Source organism: Lytechinus pictus, chromosome 16, assembly GCF_037042905.1.
Source record: "Lytechinus pictus isolate F3 Inbred chromosome 16, Lp3.0, whole genome shotgun sequence".
Lineage (NCBI taxonomy): Eukaryota > Metazoa > Echinodermata > Echinoidea > Temnopleuroida > Toxopneustidae > Lytechinus > Lytechinus pictus.
In genome coordinates this window covers 25,433,652-25,454,267 of record NC_087260.1, presented here as the reverse complement: position 1 = coordinate 25,454,267, position 20,616 = coordinate 25,433,652, and the positions used below count along the sequence as shown (strand labels likewise).

General features: G+C 36.0%; 1 protein-coding gene across 1 annotated transcript; it reads left to right on the top strand.

The window, feature by feature from the left end:
- Window positions 1-1,822: 1,822 nt before the first annotated feature.
- Window positions 1,823-20,592, top strand: LOC129279676 (uncharacterized). The gene is made up of 3 exons (XM_054915781.2): window positions 1,823-2,513; window positions 10,342-10,839; window positions 17,764-20,592. Exons 1-3 carry the CDS (start codon window positions 1,913-1,915, stop codon window positions 18,054-18,056), a joined length of 1,392 nt encoding a protein of 463 aa, XP_054771756.2. The 5' UTR covers window positions 1,823-1,912; the 3' UTR covers window positions 18,057-20,592.
- Window positions 20,593-20,616: the final 24 nt, after the last annotated feature.

Sequence of the window (20,616 nt, the reverse complement as noted above, 5' to 3'; positions counted from 1 at the left end):
ATCAATGCATCAAAACAGGATCTATAAATGGAATATGTAATCAAATCTACATATAATAATGTAATGGGTTTGACGGAAGAAAATTAGGGAAAATCCCTTGGGCGTGTTTCAGATGTCTGTGTTTTGACATTTAAAGGACTTTGGTTATGGCCAGAAAACATGATTACTTGGATTGTTGCCTTCGACTTTCTTAGAATCCTTCAGGTTAACTGCACTTGAACACACTGTGTCAGTGCCAAATTTACCCATTGTAGATGACTGACTGATTGCTGATTATAAACTCATGTTTAAGAGTCTGTTATTAACAGAAAGAGAAATCTTCATTAGTTTGCAACATTATTGAACAAAATTGAAGGTAACATTTTTTTCTTGCAATCTTTTGAAGATGGTGCCCTGATCTATACTATCTTTTCGAGTGTGACCCCCAATAGTGTAGAATAAGAATTCTCAGAAAAGGGTACTCTGATACTTGTCATTGCTTTTTTTTTGGGGGGAGGCAATGTTTTTATTTAATTCCAATATTTAGGATTTTATTTGAACCATCTTTAAGTAAATTCTATGTATCTTGAGGATCATTTGTGTAGATAAATTTGATGTGACCTCCTGCAGGTATGTAGAATCGCCAGGGGAAAAAATACATGGGGGCTTGGGACAATTTTGCCCCAAACTTAAGTGCTCAAAAGATCCCTGGAAAACCCCCATTCACTGCAATGTTAAAGCTTATCCAATGTTGCAGATTTAGGCAGTAGGAAGTGAAAAGTAGCTCTCGAAAATGAAAATTTATTTCTTGCCTGAGATACACGTGGTTGTCAAGTATAACCATGTTGAACATTATTGGATGCATTCTGTGAGTGATGTTTTCATAAAGTTGTGAACGAGCCATTCTATTTTTGAAGACCGTTTTTAACCTTTGAATGCTTTCCTAGCATCCCCGGCCTTAAATAGAACCATCCTGTTTTTTAAAAAGATCATGATTTCACATGCACGTACCTTGGCTTTGGTATTGAGGTGAACAGTACAGGGGAGAAGGAATGAAATATATGTATGAACGAAAGAAATTACAACGAGAGCAAAATGTGCATACATTTTATGTATCAAAGTTCAGACCGGTTTCCTTTAAATTGTATGATACAATGAAATGAGATTTCAACTTATCCACCCTTAAATGCTTTTGTAGATAGGAAGTCAAGCAAGAAAGATGTTTCAATAACCTCTGTATGAACTCAGATCTTGTTCTACAGTGTACATTATCTAGAGGTTATTCATCAGAATAAAGTGGTTGTTCTAGCCTGCATATTATGTTAAAGTGTATCAGCTTAAGTGGGCTTCAGTTTGCATCAATCGTGTCTTATCGAATGAAGCCAGACCAAAGTTTGAACTCAAGCCCGAAGTTGGTGTGCATGCATAATTATACATGTAGGTGTAGGTAAAAACCTCTGCTCAGGAAAAAAAAACTTACACCGGGGCTTGGGCCCGAAATGCTTCAATAAAAGAGCCCTGGGAAAATCCCCATTGACTGTAATGTTAATGCTCATCCAACGTTGCAAATTTTGGTAGTAGGTTAAAAAAATATTGCTTGCTTGTGCTGCTTGGCCTGCTTGGCCATGCATGTACTTGTTGTCACTGTTGAAGAAAAAGAAAACCCTGTAATGACTCAGTGCTAATTCATAGTGTGTATAAACACAAATTTTTGTCAATGAAACAACATAATGTATAATTTGAACAGTTTGTTTATTTGAATGTATATCAAATTAGCACCCTATTTATGTTTACTTGATAAGAGAGTATTGTTTACAGACCTGTTTTATCTATTCTTCCTTTGCAGAATAAGGTACTGAAGTTTGTTATACTAAAAAAGCCTTGTGGATGCTGAACTCTTAATTTGTGCGAGGCCTCCTCAGCTTGGAACACCATGTCCGTTACTGAACCAATGCTGAATATCTACCCATCCACCAACCACCATGCACAGATGCATCACGACGGACCGCTGGCCAACGGCGAAACCAGCTCAACGACAAGCAGTGAATCGGACGTTCAGCTCAAGGGACAGAACGGTTCGCTCTCCCCCATGGACAATGGCCCTGACATGTACACGTCAGACGGCTCCATCGACAGTCAGGGCCAAGTGCAGCAATATGTGAACGGGCCCATTGCCAATTCGTGCCCTGCAAACTATATCCAGGAGTACGATGCCAGCATGGATGGAACGAACGCTAACTATGTGCCCATCCCGGGCCCGGAATATGATGGACATATGGATTACCCCTCGCCGGGTCAGGAGTATGTGAACCAGGAACTCTACCAGGGCCAAAGCTCGGAATATGTGGATTATAACCAGGGGCAAGGGACCACGCCCATGCCGGTGGAAGAGGGTGTGCCACAGGGACAGGTTCAAGAAGAAGGGGTACAGGGACAGACACAGGGACAAAAACAAAAATATGTGTTTTATCTTCAAATCAAACCTGGTGAAGCATTTCCTGTGGAAAATGGGGACCAGGTACAATATATACATGGTAAGTAGTAAAACAGTATTTGACGTACAGTAATACTACAGTGAATATTATTCCAGAGGAAAAGCATGTATTTCAAGTCTTAAAACAGAAATTTATGTGAAAAAAGTAAACTTTGCCGGGACATATTGTTCCATTAGTTGAATATTGTTCATATTAACAGTGTATTTCTTTTTGTTTGTAATACCACATAGAATTACTTGTCAATTATTGATGTATAAAGCTGTACGAGTCTTCAGGTGTGCTATTGGTAACTAGAACCAGGTGATAGCTCTGTCAAGCTAATAGAAAATAAACTATAACAGCAGTCGACAGGATGAACTGAGGTTAACAGTATTGCGAAGAGTCCTAGATTGTGTTTGGACCATCGTGACTTTGAATTTCAATGCCAGTTTAAAAAGTATTATTGCTGGAATAAATGGAGCCTTCCACAATGATTATTCCAGGATCTGAAGTTGAACCATTGGAGCATCAAGAGATATCCTTCCTTGAACGCTTCATCAGTGATTTATCATGTGAGCATTCTACTTTAGAGACAATATTAGGCATCCACATTGGATATCATCTATACAGAATGAAAGTGTGGAATCGTGGGTGCTTCATCAGTGTAAGTTGTTTAATCTCTAGATTCTAGCCCAGTCATATCTCAAGATTCCCCATCTCCATTGGCCCAAGTAGGATGGATTCTCGCGTTGTGTGGAATGTGACCTTGGACTGCGGAGCGGAACTGTAAACCGTTCGATGTGTGTTAGGGTTGTTTTTACAGACAAGTATCAATCTGAATCAGGTATGATTATTTACACTGTACATCTGGACCCGACCTTTAACGTCACCATCCGATAGATGTGACTAGGGCTTGAACCTCTGCATCAGTTTGTAACTTCCCTATGCACATGTAGCTTGGATTACAGGCCCATGCCACAAAGCCCTGTTAGTATAGGCCTAATCTGGTACCATGAATCCAGAGCCAAGGACAAGGACCTACAACACTGCGAGGTATGGACACAGTTAAAATGACGCTATAGATATGAAAGCTGATCATCATCAAAGTGACCCTGATATGCTGCCAAGATTGAGAAGATGACATGTCAGGAAACACAAGTGCAGTGTCCTCAGTTATCCTTGAGAAGAACATGAGTTGCTTCACTGTATATAACATACGAAGACTCTCAGTCTACCTCACGCAGGCTGAAAAATCATCAAACTAAAACATACACAGTGCTTGAACTTCACTGGACATCAGGCTGGTCATTAATAAATATTGTTCTGGTTCTAGAATATTTTATTTGCATTGATTTTGATATGGTCATTTTTTTTCTTGGTGTTTGGAAAAAGTCTAAGAATTACAGCGTCATTGAAACTTTGGCATACATTGTACGAATAGAGTATGGAATCGCTACGAATTCGACAGTTGTCTTCTACAGAATCATTCAAATCCCAACTAAAAACCTATCTATTCCCCTGAAATGATTAATTTAATAATTTAATTTGCCTTGTCCAGGAGATATTTTATTTTATTATTCTTTCTTTTTCTCTTTCCTTTTTTTTTTTTTTTTTTTTTTTTTTTTTTTTTTTTTTTTTTTTTTCCTAAGCGCCATGAGCACCTTAATGTGGACCTGTGCGCTATACAAATAACCACTATTATTATTAATGCCTAACGACTGATGTCACTGATCGTTTGTTTGATTTTCATGACTGATTATACATTGTCGTCAGTTTGACTTGTGTAATTAATTCTTGAAATTTGTTGTTTTAACTCGTTATTGAAGCTTTGTTAGTTTGGTTAGTTTGAAATCATACACCATCTTTTACTGAAAGATTGAAATATTATTTTTGAGTTTGAGTTGATTATGTTTTATTTTGTAGAAGAATAATCTTATATTGTATTTGAATGAAAGTACATTGTAGTTGGGTTGCTTCCACACTGACGCTCCCAATCCCTTGCGAAATTACAGAAGCTGCATTACAACAACACATTACATTCATATACTTTTTCATTTTACAGAAAGCTTTTTTCATTCTGTAGATTAAACCCATAGCAATGCAAATGATAAAAAGGAGGAGCCCATACTTGACCTTTATTAATCCTTCACCTGCGAATATTTGAACACTGCCAAAGGAGTGTGACATTCCCCCCCCCCCAGTACTCCCAAGTTTGCACTCTAGACTCAAATATAAGGTCAAAAGCTCTTTAAATATCAGATTGCCTGGTCAGTCTAGGAAATTACCTTTGCTATAAAAGAGTGTGCAATAATCCTGATTTATATATTAAAGTACTTGTGCAAGATGGCATAGTACAGTAATACTGTAAAGCTCATTGCAGTTGTAATCTGTGCCGAGTCTCATTTCAGTTGCTCTGATATGTACATGTAGGCTTATACAAACAGTGTAGTTTTTTTTTGCATTGATAAAGCATTATTTTCACTGTACCTAAAATGTATGTTACTAATACAACTATTAAAAAAAAAAATAGAAATACATGTTATTTCTTGATAACAAAAAAAAATTGTTTTCAAAATTCAAAATGGTATCATTGTTTGTTTTCTACCAGAATCTGTACATGTACTCATTTATAAATGTATGGCGGCCTGCATGTACACTGGATTAGCATGTTGACAGGTGCTGTTAGATTTCAATTAATGTCTGATTTCACAACCGGTATTCAATTGAGAGTGGTGTTGGCTCAGTCGGTAACGCGTCTGCCCGTCGAACCAAAGATCGTGGGTTCGAGTCCACCCCGGGCGGATGACTGAAGCCAGTGCGTTGTGTGTAAACGTCTCTCCCATGTTTCATAGATGCAGGCTATGTTACAATGGAAAACACTCCGTCCCTCGGATAGGACATTAAATGTAGGCCCCGTGTAGAGGAGAGTCACCACCTTTGCACGTTAAGAACCCACTGCACTATTCGTATAAGAGTAGGGGGAAACCCTGGTGTAGTGGTCCACCTGCATTCCCCCCAATATCGGGAGGAGAGACCTGCGGGTCATAGTGATTCAGTTCGCTTTTCGCCTCCCAGGCACAGGTGATGCCAAACAAAATAATAATAATGATAAATATTAATAATATTAATAATTGCAAAAAAAAAACCCAACAAAACTCATTGACCAAACACTGGAGAAAATTATCTGTCAGTGCATCATTGTGAAGAGTAAACACAGTATTCTGAACTTTAGTTTGATTTTAACTCTGGTCTAAAGTTGTGGTTTAAATATGCTTAGCCAATTGTGACAGGTATCTCTAACAGCACAACTTTAATTTGTCAGAACAATTGACATTCAAATCATTCATAACTACTGGGTATTAAAAACTGAGTAGGAATAATTACTGAAATTTATAGTTCTCTTCACTTATAAAACATGAGAACAGAGCCAAGTTAAGGTGGAAAAACTAGAAATGTAATTTTGAAATTTTTGCCTTCTCATAATTGTAGCACAGATTTAAGACCATGTTGAATTGCACTTCAGAATAAGGGGCATGTGGTCCATGGGTTGATAGAGGTTTTAGGTTGATGAAAGGTCAGGGGTATTGTCCTTTTGCAAGGTTATGTGTAGTCCAATAATGGACAGCACAGATGTGTATGATGCATGGTATGTAATGGCCTGTATGGACAGGCCTGGCTCAATTCCAACAAAATTTTGTCTAAGTTATATTAAAGAAAAATCTTTTGGAGCTGATTGCAGAGTCCAGACACTGGATTTTTATAAAGCCTATTATTAATTAGGAAAATGACCCCTGTTCATTAAAATTCAAAATTATTTTCATGGGTGAACTAATTCAATTTTCATGATTTTAGGTTGGGCCTTTACTTCTACTATGAAAAAAAAGTCAATTGCTGGGAAGGGAGAGGGAATAATATAACAGCTTTTATAGTTAGTGGAATTATCCAACATTAAGCTGTTCTACTGTATGTAGGCTCTCAGGAAGATCCCTTTTCACACAAAATGTTGAACAATTGTAAAGTCATTGGAGTGTGACTAAACCAGGTCTCTTGTGATAAACCACATTGTTAGACCTTACTACATGAAAGTAGTAGGTCTGTAGGTGGTTTCAAACCGCCTCGATCACAAGAATCCCCGTTAAATTACGAGAACTTTTTTAGGCTGAAAAATACCCATTAATTATTCCTGCATTCACACCGCCCTGAAACATACCCTTCGGGATAAGTTCCTGAAGTTACGAGCATGCGCAGTATGGTCTGATAAGCAGCAAGGCGCGAAATTCAAAATCACTAGCCCAGCAGCAACCCATGCACAGCGCCGCACCCAACGACACGCTGGGCTAAAAGTTCCCGTAATTTGCTTTCAGACCGCCAAAATACCCACGACCTTGGAAAAATCCCCGCGAAAGTTCTCGTAATTTCGCCAAGTACCTACTATTTATCGGGTATTTTCTTTCGGGGATATTACGCGTAATTTGCTTTCAGACCGCCAAAATACCTGGTATTTTCTGATCGGGGTAAATTTCCCGATCAGAGAATACCTGGAACTGGCGAACTTCGAGGCGGTCTGAAACCACCTAATATGGACATTCAAAAGGCCTTGTAAATCACAACACAATAGCTCATTCAATAGGGTAATCCCCTCTTTTGACCACAATGCCTAGTGTAGTTCTTGGTCTGTATGGGCAGACCCTAATTGCACTTTAAAGGCACACATGAAATGGGAAGCTCTCCCTGTGTAAATTTACATTGTTGCAGATGTATCCAAGTAAATAACAGTTTACAGATATATGTATGTATGTGCATGTATACATCATGTGTGTACTATAGGGCTAGGTGTAATCAACCTTGCAGCGTGTGTAAAGTGTACAGATTCACTACTGCACAGACAAAAGGTCTTTGTTTTCAGACTACGCTTGCTGAAACTCTGATTCTTGGGTGTCACTGCTAATTTTAGAAGGTTAAAATGAGAATGTTTCCTGTACATGTACATGTAGAAGAGACATGCTAAAACCATAAAACATATATATTGCTGAAAATATGTTGAGAGGTAAGAAGGAATAAAACTTTATTTTAGAATTAGATTGTTGTGTACATGTAGGTTGGTGAATGTATAACCGTATAGAATGTCTCTGTAAGGTCAGATGTTAAAGGGATGGTCCGGGCTGAAAATATTTATATCTTAATACATAGAGTAGAGTTCACTGAACAAAATGTCGAAAATTTCATCAAAATCGGATAACAAATAATAAAGTAATTGAAGTTTAAAGTTTAGCAATATTTTGTGAAAACAGTCGTCATGAATATTCATTAGGTGGGCTGATGATGTCACATCCCCACTTTCTGTTTTCTTAATACATAAAATAATATTTTTTCATTATTTCATACTTGTGTGAATTACATGTCTCCCTTATAATGAAATAAGTTGCAGCAATAAATATCTAATGCATTAAATCAGTTGTCAATCCAATTTTTCTAGTTCTTGGAGGAAAATATTTGAATAAACCTAATTTCATATAATAAAATACAAAAGAACAAGTGGAGATGTGACATCATCAGCCAACCTAATGAATATTCATGACGACTGTTTTCACAAAATATTGCTAAACTTTAAAATTCAATAACTTTGTTATTTGTTATCCGATTTTGATGAAATTTTCAGCATTTTGCTCAGTGAATTCTACTCTATTTATTGAGCTATAAATATTTTCAGCCCGGACTATCCCTTTAATGTTCATGTACATGTAAGGTTGGACAGGGCTCCTTTTTTTCCTACTTGTCCAACCTGTTCATTTCGGACCTGTAGATACCCAGTTTTTCAATTTTTTACTGGTCCAAACCAGGGGCGGATCCAGGATTTTCCAAACGGGGTGCACATTTAAAAAATAAAGAAATAAAAGTTTTGAATAAAAAATTAAGGATATTGCATCCCCGAAAAAAAAGGGTCTTCACTTTCAAAGGGGGGGGGCACACTTCTGTTTTAATGGCAATTTTACATTACAAATTTTAATTTTAAAAAGTCAAAAAGGGGCCTAAGCTTTCGATCCTAGCAGAATCTTCGTCGGAGTCAAAATTGCTTCTCAAAGGGGGGGGGGGGGGCACACAGGCTGGCTGTGCCCCCCCTCCCTGGATCCGCCAGTGGTCCAAACCTAAAATTTAGATAAGATTGAATACTTGAAAATAATCGTAAAACTTTCATACCATATTTTTTCTGTAGCAACCTTGTTGAAAATGAAGAAGATGCCCTTGAACTGAGTTGGATGCTGATAATAATAGGCCTATAATTTTAGTGACACTTGAAAACTACCGTATGTTTATGCAGTAGAAATAAATCTGGTTGAAGTAAAATTGTTGATTATTGTCACTTAAAGATAAATACCAGTTGTGGTAAAAATCTCAAACTGAGTTAAAAAAGAATCCAAAGTGTTTGTTATGTATAAATAAAAAATATGTGCCAAATGGCTCTGGAAAAAATGTGTAATTGCTGAGAAATGAGCAAAATAAGCATGGAATTCCATTTTTAAATGTCATGTATTTTTCCAAGCAATATTAATGAATTGTCCCATGTATGCCTTTCTGTGTTATTGATCATCAAAATTATCAGTTTTAGCGAAGATTTCATGATTTCACAAATATAAGTTTACAATTAATGTACGAGATGTAGATCAATGATAATATTGTGACTATGAACCTTTTTATTAGACTTTGTCATGAAATATTCATTTGCTGCTAATTTCTTTTACTTATAATTTCATTTTCAAGACATAAATATAGTGTAATAAAATACAGTACACATTGAATGCTCCCGGAAAGTAACATCCGTATCAATATCAGCCTGAATTTTGATTGAAGTAAAATTATTTGTTATTGTCAATTAATTTAATTATATATGGCATTGTACGTGATGATGATAGCAAGAAGTGTGTGTATTGAATGGGAGCACAATTACACCTGTTGCTGTGTGCACAGACTGATCAAAGTTCTATAGTAGTATTGGCCAATCATGCCTGGCAATGCCTGTGTACAGCTTCCAGGGTAGGCATTGTGATAACAATGCACACTGCAGGCAATAGTACAAGGTCTCTTATGAAACATAGTAGGCCTACATGCACATGTAACGAGATGATAATATCTGGCTACGTGTCATAATTTCATACGCCACAGTGTTTAAAGAAGTCAAGCACAAATACATGTACTTCATTGCGTTGCTCAGTATCTATGCAGGTACTACTGCGAGTAAATTTAAAGCAAGTTCTTTATAAATCTACCAAATTTGTGACTTGTAATTTATGTTCCCTGTACATTGCGAACACAAGACAGGTGTGTACTATTATATAGTATCAATCAATTTATTGTGTGATGATGTGCATTCATAATGTGTAGAATGTCGCCACCATATTTTTTTTAATGGTTTTATAATTGTGTACTCAACCAAAGTGAAATACTGTGTACATAGTAACCATGAACATTCTCTACAGTATGTACTGTATGTGTACATGGGTGAATGGCACCGACATTACACGTCTATGAATGTTTAATGTTGAGTGATTTCTTCAGGCTTGTGTTACAAATTATGCTTCAAATAATACATAATAATGTAAAAAACATTTATTCTTTAATAAAGTGATGTTTAAAGTACTGAACTTGCTGCCTTATGGGTTGGCATTTTTGTTGAGTAATTATACCGTACTATACAATGAGATTAAATTTTGATAAATTTTTAAGCATTTTTATTACTTTTATATTTAGAAGAGGACTTGTAAAGTACATAAAACATTGTCTTTATAAATATTTCATGAGTTTTTTCTCTCCTAAACGTAATGTTTTAATGGTAGGAAAAGAAAATCAAACTTGACTTTATTAATAATACATGCTGTTTTCTTTTCTTCAGGTCCAACGCTAGTTCAACTCCTTTCCAATTCCCCCACCCCTCCACAAATTCACATGGTAAAAACAGGGCACGGTCCCGTGCAAACCATGGCCAGCAACCTACCCCTCCAGCCTCCGGCGCCAATGCAGTCAATGCCAATGCAGCTCCCTGTACCGCAGGACAACCGTGACGCCATCAACCAGGCACCGGTCTACCCCAACCACAACCAGGCACCGGCTGCGGCACCGGTACCCCAGCAAATGTACCAGCCACCAATGTTCCAGCCTCCTCCACCGGGTAACCAGCAGGTGTACCCCCCTCATATGCTGGGGGGTTACCCCAATACGGCGGGTATCCCGCCGCACATGCATACCCAGTTACCGACGGTGTTCATGGGTACCGGTGTTCATCCAACCCCAATGCACATCCAGAGGTTTCCTCCAGCTTCATGTAACTCCTCCAATCATCCTCATCCTACTCAACATCAAGGTTCTAACGGGGATCTTTCACCAAGACAAGGTGGGTTTACACTTGTATTGTTTCATACCGGGGGAGCGTTTCATGAAAGGACTTGTCAGACGATTTATCAGACAAGTCCTCTTTTAGCTGACAGTTACCATAGTAACAGTGCCTCTCGGCCAATCAGAATCAAGGAAAATTGTCAGATCTGACAACAATATTGATGAAACACTCCCCTAGTGAATACAATTTTCCTCTGCTGGGTTGTTTCACAAAGTTTTAAGTCTGACTGAAGCCATTGCACCTAATACTAGTAGATTTCCAGTTTCATGTGGTCTATTGCATTGGTCAGATCATGAAGTTATACCTGTGTGACATTACAGGTCTAGTTGTATAGCTCAATGCAAGGTTCAATTTGCCAGCTCGTGTGAGAATCAAATGATTCATAAATATCTGGAAATAATTACTGTAATAGTTCTCCTAATCATTAAAACATAAGGAATGAGCAAGTAAAGATAGGAAAACTTTAATAAAATTTTTTGAAATTTTTGGTTTTCCATGATTTTAACACATAGTTTATAGACCATGGCCTAAATTAAACGGGACTTCAGATTATAGGCTTAAGTACTTTTTTTTTTGTTATTAGGTTTCCCTTTCAAAAGAAATAATCAAGACTTGATGCTGAGGTTGGAATAAGTCTTGAAAAGGCTCAGTTGGTGAATATTCCCTTAAAATGTGGCAAAAGTTGACTTATTGTAGTAATAAGTAATAATATGAATAATGAAGATAAGATTTCAACAAAGTTCTTTTATTTGAAATTTGTTTAGATACCATTTTCTCATAAAGTTCACTATTCTCAATAAAATTACAGAATTTAATGGATGATTGTATTGTAAATAAAACAGATAATATTTAGATTGATGTTGATTTTTCAGTAATTATGAGTCAGCCCTGTGGCGATGATTCACTCTGGGATTTATGTTAGGAAGGAAATGTATATTTTCAAGGTCCTTCTCCAAATGACGATTGTGTCACGAGATTAAACTTTAAATGTAGCTAGACTTCCTTCATCATAATTGAGCAGACATGACCATTGTCACAGTTTATTTTGTTCTCTTTTTTTTCCCCCCACAAGTTCAGATATGATGTTTAAACAATTGTTTAAATGTTATAACAAGTCAGTTTTTCGGCAAGATTTCATTGTTGATTTCAATTAAAATAGGTCCTGAATGCAATCTTTTGATGAAATACTGTATTCAACACTGCTTTTACTGCTACAGAATTGATTCCGATGACCAATGTTGTTTCACCACATGCCTACCAATACACAACACTATGTAAAATCATAATATGAATATTACCATTGCTTCTCTCATTTCCTTATTAAAGTGATACTTCACAGATAGTGATTTTATTTAAAAGTAAAGGCATTTGCCTTGAGCATTGAAACAGTTTTCTCTTCCATGCATGCTATCATTCATTCATTCATTATTGCATTGTGATAAATCATTCAATTCTTTTTACTTAACAGTGTGTAAAAAAACAGGTGTTTGGTCCTATTATGAAGACTCTTTAGGATTGATTTTTCTTATCACGTGCAATTGAAATGATTTATCATTAATGTATCAGAGTAAAGAAAACATTCCTATTATTATATCATAATGGAAGGGATTACATGTACTTCCAGACCCCGGATCCAGGGAGGTTGCTGAGCTGGTCTTGCACCTCTTGATCTGATTTTCAAAATACTTTTAAGATTTTTTGTATGTGAGTTAGCTATCCTTGAGTGGTGCTAACTTTTATCCAAGTCCTTTGGAAGCATGTCGAGACTTGATATGATAATGTGATATGTGCTTTACAAGAACTGTATATCATCATCATCATCATCATCCTCCTCCTCATCATCACTATCATCATCATCATCATCATCACTATCGTCCTCATCGTCATCATCATCATCACTATCATCATCGTTGTCGTCATCATCATCGTCGTCGTCATGATTTACAAACTTCTTTGTTTTGCTTGTCATTTTTTAAAGTGCCTCCCACACCCTGATAAATCATGACTCTGTATTAAAGATGTTTATTCATATAACTTCAGAAGAATATGAATACTTTTAATTTTGTATTTAAAAAAATATATTTGTTCTCTGAAATTTACTTATTAAAAAAATAAAAGTGTGCACGAGAAAATAAGTAGCGAAGTATGAATAAACATGCAAAACAAATATCAAGAAATTGCAAACAGGAATAAAGATCTGAAAGACGCTAGTTCAGCTGATACTCATGCTATTAAATTTTCACCCATAACTGATCTATCCCTTTAAGGTGCCTCCTAGATGGAAGTCAAGTTTTCTAGTGAATAGACATGACATTTGAGGTTGTCCTAGATATTCATTCTCTCTTCCCCTTACTCTCTTTCATTCTATGTGTCCGCACAATAGGGTCGATGACATTTCCACACCCTCTAAACTGGCAGCTTTACCGTGCTGTATGTGATACATATATGGGCGTGTTCAAACGATGTTCTTACTCTGAAATCACAGACGTGTTTCACGAATCAAAACGCAAAGACAAAATGCTCTTCCTTTTTGATAGCATTCAATCAATTTTTCCTCTCCTTGTGTTTGTATTTCTTTTCAAGCCCATCTTTTGTGCATGGACCCGCGGAAGGCCTGAAGTACACTGTAGAATCATGATTTTGAATTATTTGTTTCTTTATTATACATTTTTTTGTTGAAGACAGGGTTCAATTTTTTGTTCAAGTTTCAATTTATCATTTCCACTATGAAGTAAATAAACATAATAATAAAAATATACAAAGTAGGATTTAAAAATGCTTCAGTTATTGATAATATCATGAGAGAATGATCAGTAATAAATTGTTTCAATTTGTTTCAATAACTAAACTAATTACAGAATATAATTAACATATGAAAATTAAAATGACTGACTTCTTAAAAAGAGAGCTTGTGTTGTCAAGCTCTTCTCGATATTTCTCTCAACCATAGGGAATTAAAAGTAGAGTATGGTTTACAGACTTGATCATAATATAAAGAAGAGCAAATTAAAAACCTTTTGTCATGTTCAAGCCAATTGGCCTGCTTTGCTAGGGAGGTGTTTCAAATGTACATACATGACAAATAAAACAATTATCAGTGATGAATAATGACAATGATTTTCATAGAAGAAATCATTAATGAATAAGAATGAAATATGGAAATTAATATGATTATAACATTGAACGTTGTTCTTGCGAATCACCTTTTGAAATACAACATTTTCATTAACCCTGTTGTTTACATTTTTTGACATTTTAAAGGCATTTATTACATAACTTACAAGAATAACCTATGCAAACATGGTTAGAATCAAAGGACTATCAAAAACTATGTTTTTTTAATTCTAAAATGTAGAATAAATTTGAACACAGCCTATGACTTGCCAGACGGGGAAATTCATTGTACTTGTGCTCTTTCATCTTCATGTACTGAAAGATGTAGTGATTGAATCCATTGATAAATGAAATCACATTCTATTATGAAATACTTTTAAGTTGTCATCTCTATTTTCCGTGTAACAAGTATTAAGTTCTTTCCTTAAGCCTGGCCCACACCTTTGTGTTCTTAATAGCTATGTATTGCTGCATACATGTATTAAAGCAACAATACACTGCTTAATGCAGCAAACTACGCAGAAAAATATTTGATTGGAATCATACATGTACTTTTAGAGTTGCACGTATTAAAACAAGGTGATGCAAGCTAAAGCGAGGTAAGTTGAGGTAAATCGAGCACTGCAGCGTTGATGCCTGCATAAGCTGCTCACTAATGCTCGTTGTTGCTTGTTGTCGCTTGTACTCGTGCATCCTTACTCGCATCTGTTATTTGCCACTCGTCTTTGCACATGTGGATTTTAGTTGCATTCAGTTGCTGATCTTTGAAAAAAATCAAACTACGGACGTAGAACGCAAAGCCTCTGCATTAGTCTGCATCGGTACATCGTATTAGCTTGTTTCATTGCATTGTGTTGCCTTTTACTGCAATTCTCTACGTTCGGGCAATGTACAGCTGAATGCAATCCCAAAATGCAGAGGTGTGACCAGGGCTTTCCTATGTATGCTTTCAATATACTCTATATCATGTATCATGCACGGTACAGACACATTTCACTTTCTGTTTTTTTAAATACAATGAAGTTACAAAACATTGAATATTTTTCTAGAAAAGGCACTTTATTCTATCGTGTTTTTAATAGACGTGACACTGTGTCATATCTGTTATGCAACATAATTCACATATAAGGGAAAAATGACATGGAGACTTGGGTGAATTGGTTGGATGGTTGATTTTATTCACGATAAAAAATACATAGAATATAAACAAAATATACATTACATGATCAAATGATTATATACAATAATATTTAAACATAACAATGAATGTAATACAAAATATAGAAATCATATCGCAGGGATAAACCTGTTTCAGATTGGCTTTGAATAGCCTGTTCTTCCCAGGGTCCCTAAAAATAAAATGATTAAAAAATAAACTAATTAAATCAACATTACATGTACAATATATATGAAATTCCAAATTAATATACAACAATATAAAAAAATGTAACATGAAATGCCCTCAAGATCAATGGTAAAAGAAAATAAAAAGCCCCTGAAATTCTCAAAGGGTTCAAATGTTAACTGTATTTATGTAGCAAATAGGGGCTGTTGAGCTCGAAATGTAGCCCTGGAATTTTTTTTTTCTGGTGACATTTAAGTGCTTTCTTTCTTTTTTTCCCTCTTCCCCTTTACCCTACTCTGACCTCTCTCTCTTTCTCTCCTTGCCCTCTCTCACTTTCATTCTTTATTGCATGGCATTAAAGGACAAGTCCACCCCAACAAAAAGTTGATTCGAATAAAAAGAGAAAAATCAAACAAGCATAACACTGAAAATTTCATCAAAATCGGATGTAAAATAAGAAAGATATGACATTTAAAAATTTTGCTTAATTTCACAAAACAGTTATATTCACATCCTTGTCGGTATGCAAATGAGAAGACTGATGACATCACTCACTATTTCTTTTGTATTTTATTATGTGAAATATGAAATATTCCAATTTTCTCCCTGTTGTGTGAAACGATTAATTCCTCCCTGAACATGTGCAATTAGCATTGTTTAATACTATATGGTTCAATCAAGTTGGTCCTTATTGTCAAATCTGTAAAAAATGAAATATTGTATAATTCAAACAATAAAAAACAAAAGAAATAGTGAGTGAGGGACATCATCGACTGTCCCATTTGGGTGTCACTGAGTTGTGCATATCAGTGTTTTGTGAAAAATAAGTGAAACTTAAAAATGTTGTAACTTTCTTATTTTACATCCGATTTTGATGAAATTTTCAGCAGAATGCTTGTTTGATTTTTCTCTATTTATTCAACTCAACATTTGTCTGGGGTGGACTTGACCTTTAAACATACCTCTTTCTGGTATGTGATCATTCTGCAGAGATTTTGACGAAAAGGGAGGGATTGAATCTGGAAGGAATTGCTCTTTAAAGTTCAAACTTTCAATTCTGGCTCTGTCTATTATTATACATGACCTTTAAACATAACCATTCAAAATGTGTTTTCCATGGATACATAGGTATGCTTTCCAAAGTAGTTGCCTTGCAAGGCATAGCCCTATAGCTTGGGTATGATCACAGATTTCATTATATTTTTCATTTTCATTTCATGTTTAATCTCATTTATGTCCACTAAATGGGATATAGGCCTAAACATAAAGACAACAACAACAGGAATTTATTACTTTAAATGCATGTGCGCTGTAAATAATTACAGCCGCCAAGCTAAAGCCAGAGAAACAATATTCAAGTTCTTTGGAAGCGCATAGAGACATTAAAATCATAATGTGATATACATGTGCAAGACCTATTTATCATTATTTTTTGTATAGAATAGTGAGAGACAGAACAGACATTTAAGAAATAATAATTTCTGGAACACATTAAGTTTTTCATATCTTTGCTACCTTTTATACATTTTACAAATTTAAGATCATAAATATCCTAAATGATTTGATCCTAATTGATAATGATGGAAATTAAATTGACTCATCTCAGATGATTAGCTGATGATCGAATGAAGGGATATTTAAATACGGAATGCAAAATAAAAACTCATGTTATGACAAGATTAAAAGGCTTTGGGGATACCCATTTTGAATATACACATTTTGAACTTCAAATCACTGACCATGGAAGAGCTAAGAAGTTGTATCTCCAATGTAAACATTGCCATTGTACACTTTGTGTAATTTGTGTAACACTAACAGAGCAGTTCTTGTATTGCGCATATCACATTATTATATAACGTCCATAGGACGTGGATATTTTTACTCTGGCGTTAGCCCCACAACCGCTTATAGCACTGAAGCATTTCGAGGAATAAATTCCTGCTACATGTATTTACTCATTCACCTCACCTGGGCTGAGTGCAGCATAACGTGGACCAATTTCTTGCAGAAGGAAATTATGTCATGGCGGGGATTTGAACCCATGACCCACTGTTTCAAAGTCTGATGGCTAATCCATTGGGTCGCAACGCTCCTCCAATATGCTTTTCCAATTGGCACCAAATTATGCACCTATATAAATCCCAAAGAGATAAAAAAATCAGTAAATTGAATGAATTCAAGTAAGTGATGTAGCCATTGCGTAGAAACTCATCAGGGCCACGTTGCATATACCATTATGGTAACTTTGCCATCCAATGGTGACTTGTATAGAATCCTTGATTTTGATTGGTTGGTGATCAACATTACCATGGTAGTTACCATTGGATGGCAAAGTTACCATGATAGTAACTTTTCCTGCTACAGAGTCCATATTATTTAATAAATAAATTGGACACAACCTGAATTATCTTGAGTTTGTATGATTCATTGAATAATTCCTGTTATTTTCCTTTTATTAACAGAAGGTTCACATAGGCTCGTTCTTCCAAGGCCTAACAGACCCCGAGATGAGCGAGCCGATAAACAACGAAGTAAACTTCAGAAAAAGCTGCACGAAAGGCATGAAAGGCAAAAAGAGAATAGCAGCCTTTCCAGTAGTCCCCAGTCATCCCCCAGGGGCATGGGCACCTCACATCCTGGTGTGCTACGGCCTACAGAGAACGGGACAAGTTCAAGAGGGACCAAGAAAAAAGGACGGAACAGCCCCAAAGATGAAAGTGAAGGTAGGCAATGTGTTTTCGTATTTTATGAATAAAAAAGAAAAAGAAATAACAGCACACATCCCATTTACCATTCTGAAATCATAATACATGTATTTGTAGATTCATCAGTTAACAATTCCCAAAGATTACTATAGAAAAACCCTCTTCAAAGGGATAATAAGAAATTCCCATTATGCATGTAGACACCTGTCATATTAAAAATCTAGCCATTTTAAACTTCTAATAATGACCTACACTGTCTTGTATACTCTTCATTATTCAACTGAAATGAAAACAAATATGTCTTTTATATTTTCCATTTTGATTTTTAAGAAATTCCCCCAAATTGTCTATGTGTCATGAATTTCAAATTAGAATTAGCATTGAAGTGTTCATAATCAAATTGCTATGGAATGGCAGTTAATTGTCAATATGAGGGACATACAATGACTATCATAACAAGATGGAAAGAAAATTTATTCTTTTTTGCAATCAACGGATTTACATGTATGTTCCATTCATCTTTCCTACAAATAATACAAAATATTGATATATTATAATACCATCCTTGACAGAAATGTACTTTTATTGCCTAATGGCTCTCCATAGAGATCACGTTGATTGGAGAGAAAAAGAGATATTAGATTGAAAAAAAAAAGAGGATAAAAGATAAATCTGGTATACTTTCACCGTCACTGAGGCTATCCCATTCCAAAGCAATTTATGCTCAATTTAAATGAGAATCTGAATGAAATATGAAATGATAAAGATTCTCCTCTTTGCTGCTTTGCGGTCCATATGGTTGTTTCCGGTTTGCTATTATCATAAACACAAACTGTATACATAGTCAGTATGTATCTTGAATCGTGTCCAGTATGCGTGGTGTGTATATTCAGATGAATGGGATAGCAGACCGCCGTTGTCATTTGCCCATTTGTGTGCATGAATATATTCTTGCTATCATATTGGGCAGAGTGAGATGAATGGGGAAGGAAATTATGGACAAAGCATTTCAAATTGCCCAAATTTTCTTAATGCTCGGCCATATTTTTCTGATAGTCATCAATTTGAGCGACTGAGCATGATATTTTTTTCTTGGAGTAATTACCCCCTTAATGCTGTCTTTTCAACTTTGGCTTCAGTCACTATTATTAGAATGAAATTAGTTTCACACGAAGGCCTTTCTGTGATATAATTGCAGCTAGGCCATAATGAGCAGATGTAGCTCAACGTGTGAGTCCCATACATCATCGATTTCTATTTTTTCACCCCAAAGCCGGGGTATTATGGATATTTTTATTCTGAGAGAATGATACGTGCCTTCTTCCGCCCCTTGCTAATTTGATTTGATGTGGGAATATTTACGCACGGACAGCCAGGTTTGTGTGTCTGCTGTTGTGCGTTTATGTAAACTTGGCCCTCTCGTCCGTGGCGACAACCGAACTATGCACCGAAGGCTTCCAACCATTGCCGTCACTCTTGCTATTATCATGTCAACGGTGATACGGCCGGCTTGTCAATCGGAAGGACGCCTACTCTGCTGTGATGTCATCATTTCGTCACGGTGACGAGTCAATTGTTGCATTCTAGCCTCAATCACGTCACTATCCTATTAGCAAAGATGGAAGGGTTAACATGTATTTTTTTTATGAGACGGCAAGATACACGTTACTCTCGTCTGATACCGAACAATCCCTTCATGATATCAATACTTTATCGACGTCTGTTCTATTGATTCCCCGAGTCCTAAGTGCAGTTTATGCACGTATGTGTTTCCCTTTTCATTGCTTACCCCTCCCCTCTTCTGCCGATTGCCGTCTCTGCCATTCCCCATTACCTTGAGCGGTTGTATTATTGTCTGGACAATAACGGGATGGACGGACGAGAATGGTGTCTCTGTGACGAGGGAAGGCTGCTAACGTCTTGTACTTGGGGGAGTAGAGTTACAAATAGCTACCAATAGCCGTCCCCATTTATTGGCAAGGCAGTTTTATAACTAATGGGCCGGAAGCTAGTTGACAGGTTCTAGTAGCATTCAGAATGAGCATAACTGAATGACCATCATCGTTGTGAATGCTTAATAAACTAGGTTATATCTTAATAGCGGTTGTCTTTAGCAAAATGAAGTCATTTTCTGTAATTGAAATTGATTTGAAGCAGATGGGATTCTCTGTAAAGCAGTTTCAGCATTGTAATGAATTTCCTGTTCACATCTTTTCATACTGCAATTTCGTAAATGTTCCATTTGAGGGTCTCATATATTGTCCTCAAGGACTCTCTTGGGTTATTTAAATCCTTTCATTCATATATTTTCATTACTGTTTTTTTTATAAAAGGGTACCTGTTATTGCATTCATGTCAAAATGAGTTTTGCTACTTCAATCTGTCACTCTTGCCTTTTTCTACCAGAATTTAATTTCCCAGATTACCTACACAGATGCATAAAAATGTTTTTATATAGGCTATTATAAAGTGAATATTTTTAGTTATAAACTTTTGTTACTTTCAACAAGTAGTTGCTCTGAATTTCTTTCTCTTTTCTCTGGATTTTTCAGATCAGTGACCTCTATGAATCATAATGTAACCATTAAAAAAAAAAAATATTCTCATAAT

What these genes read in the sequence shown, in the direction of transcription:
- LOC129279676 (XM_054915781.2), top strand. Translation starts at nt 1,913, where the DNA reads ATGTCCGTTACTGAACCAATGCTGAATATCTACCCATCCACCAACCAC. An exon ending in CCAGGTACAATATATACATG is followed by an intron (nt 2,514 to 10,341) that starts GTAAGTAGTAAA and finishes TCTTTTCTTCAG; the next exon opens with GTCCAACGCTAGTTCAACTC. An exon ending in GGATCTTTCACCAAGACAAG is followed by an intron (nt 10,840 to 17,763) that starts GTGGGTTTACAC and finishes TTTTATTAACAG; the next exon opens with AAGGTTCACATAGGCTCGTT.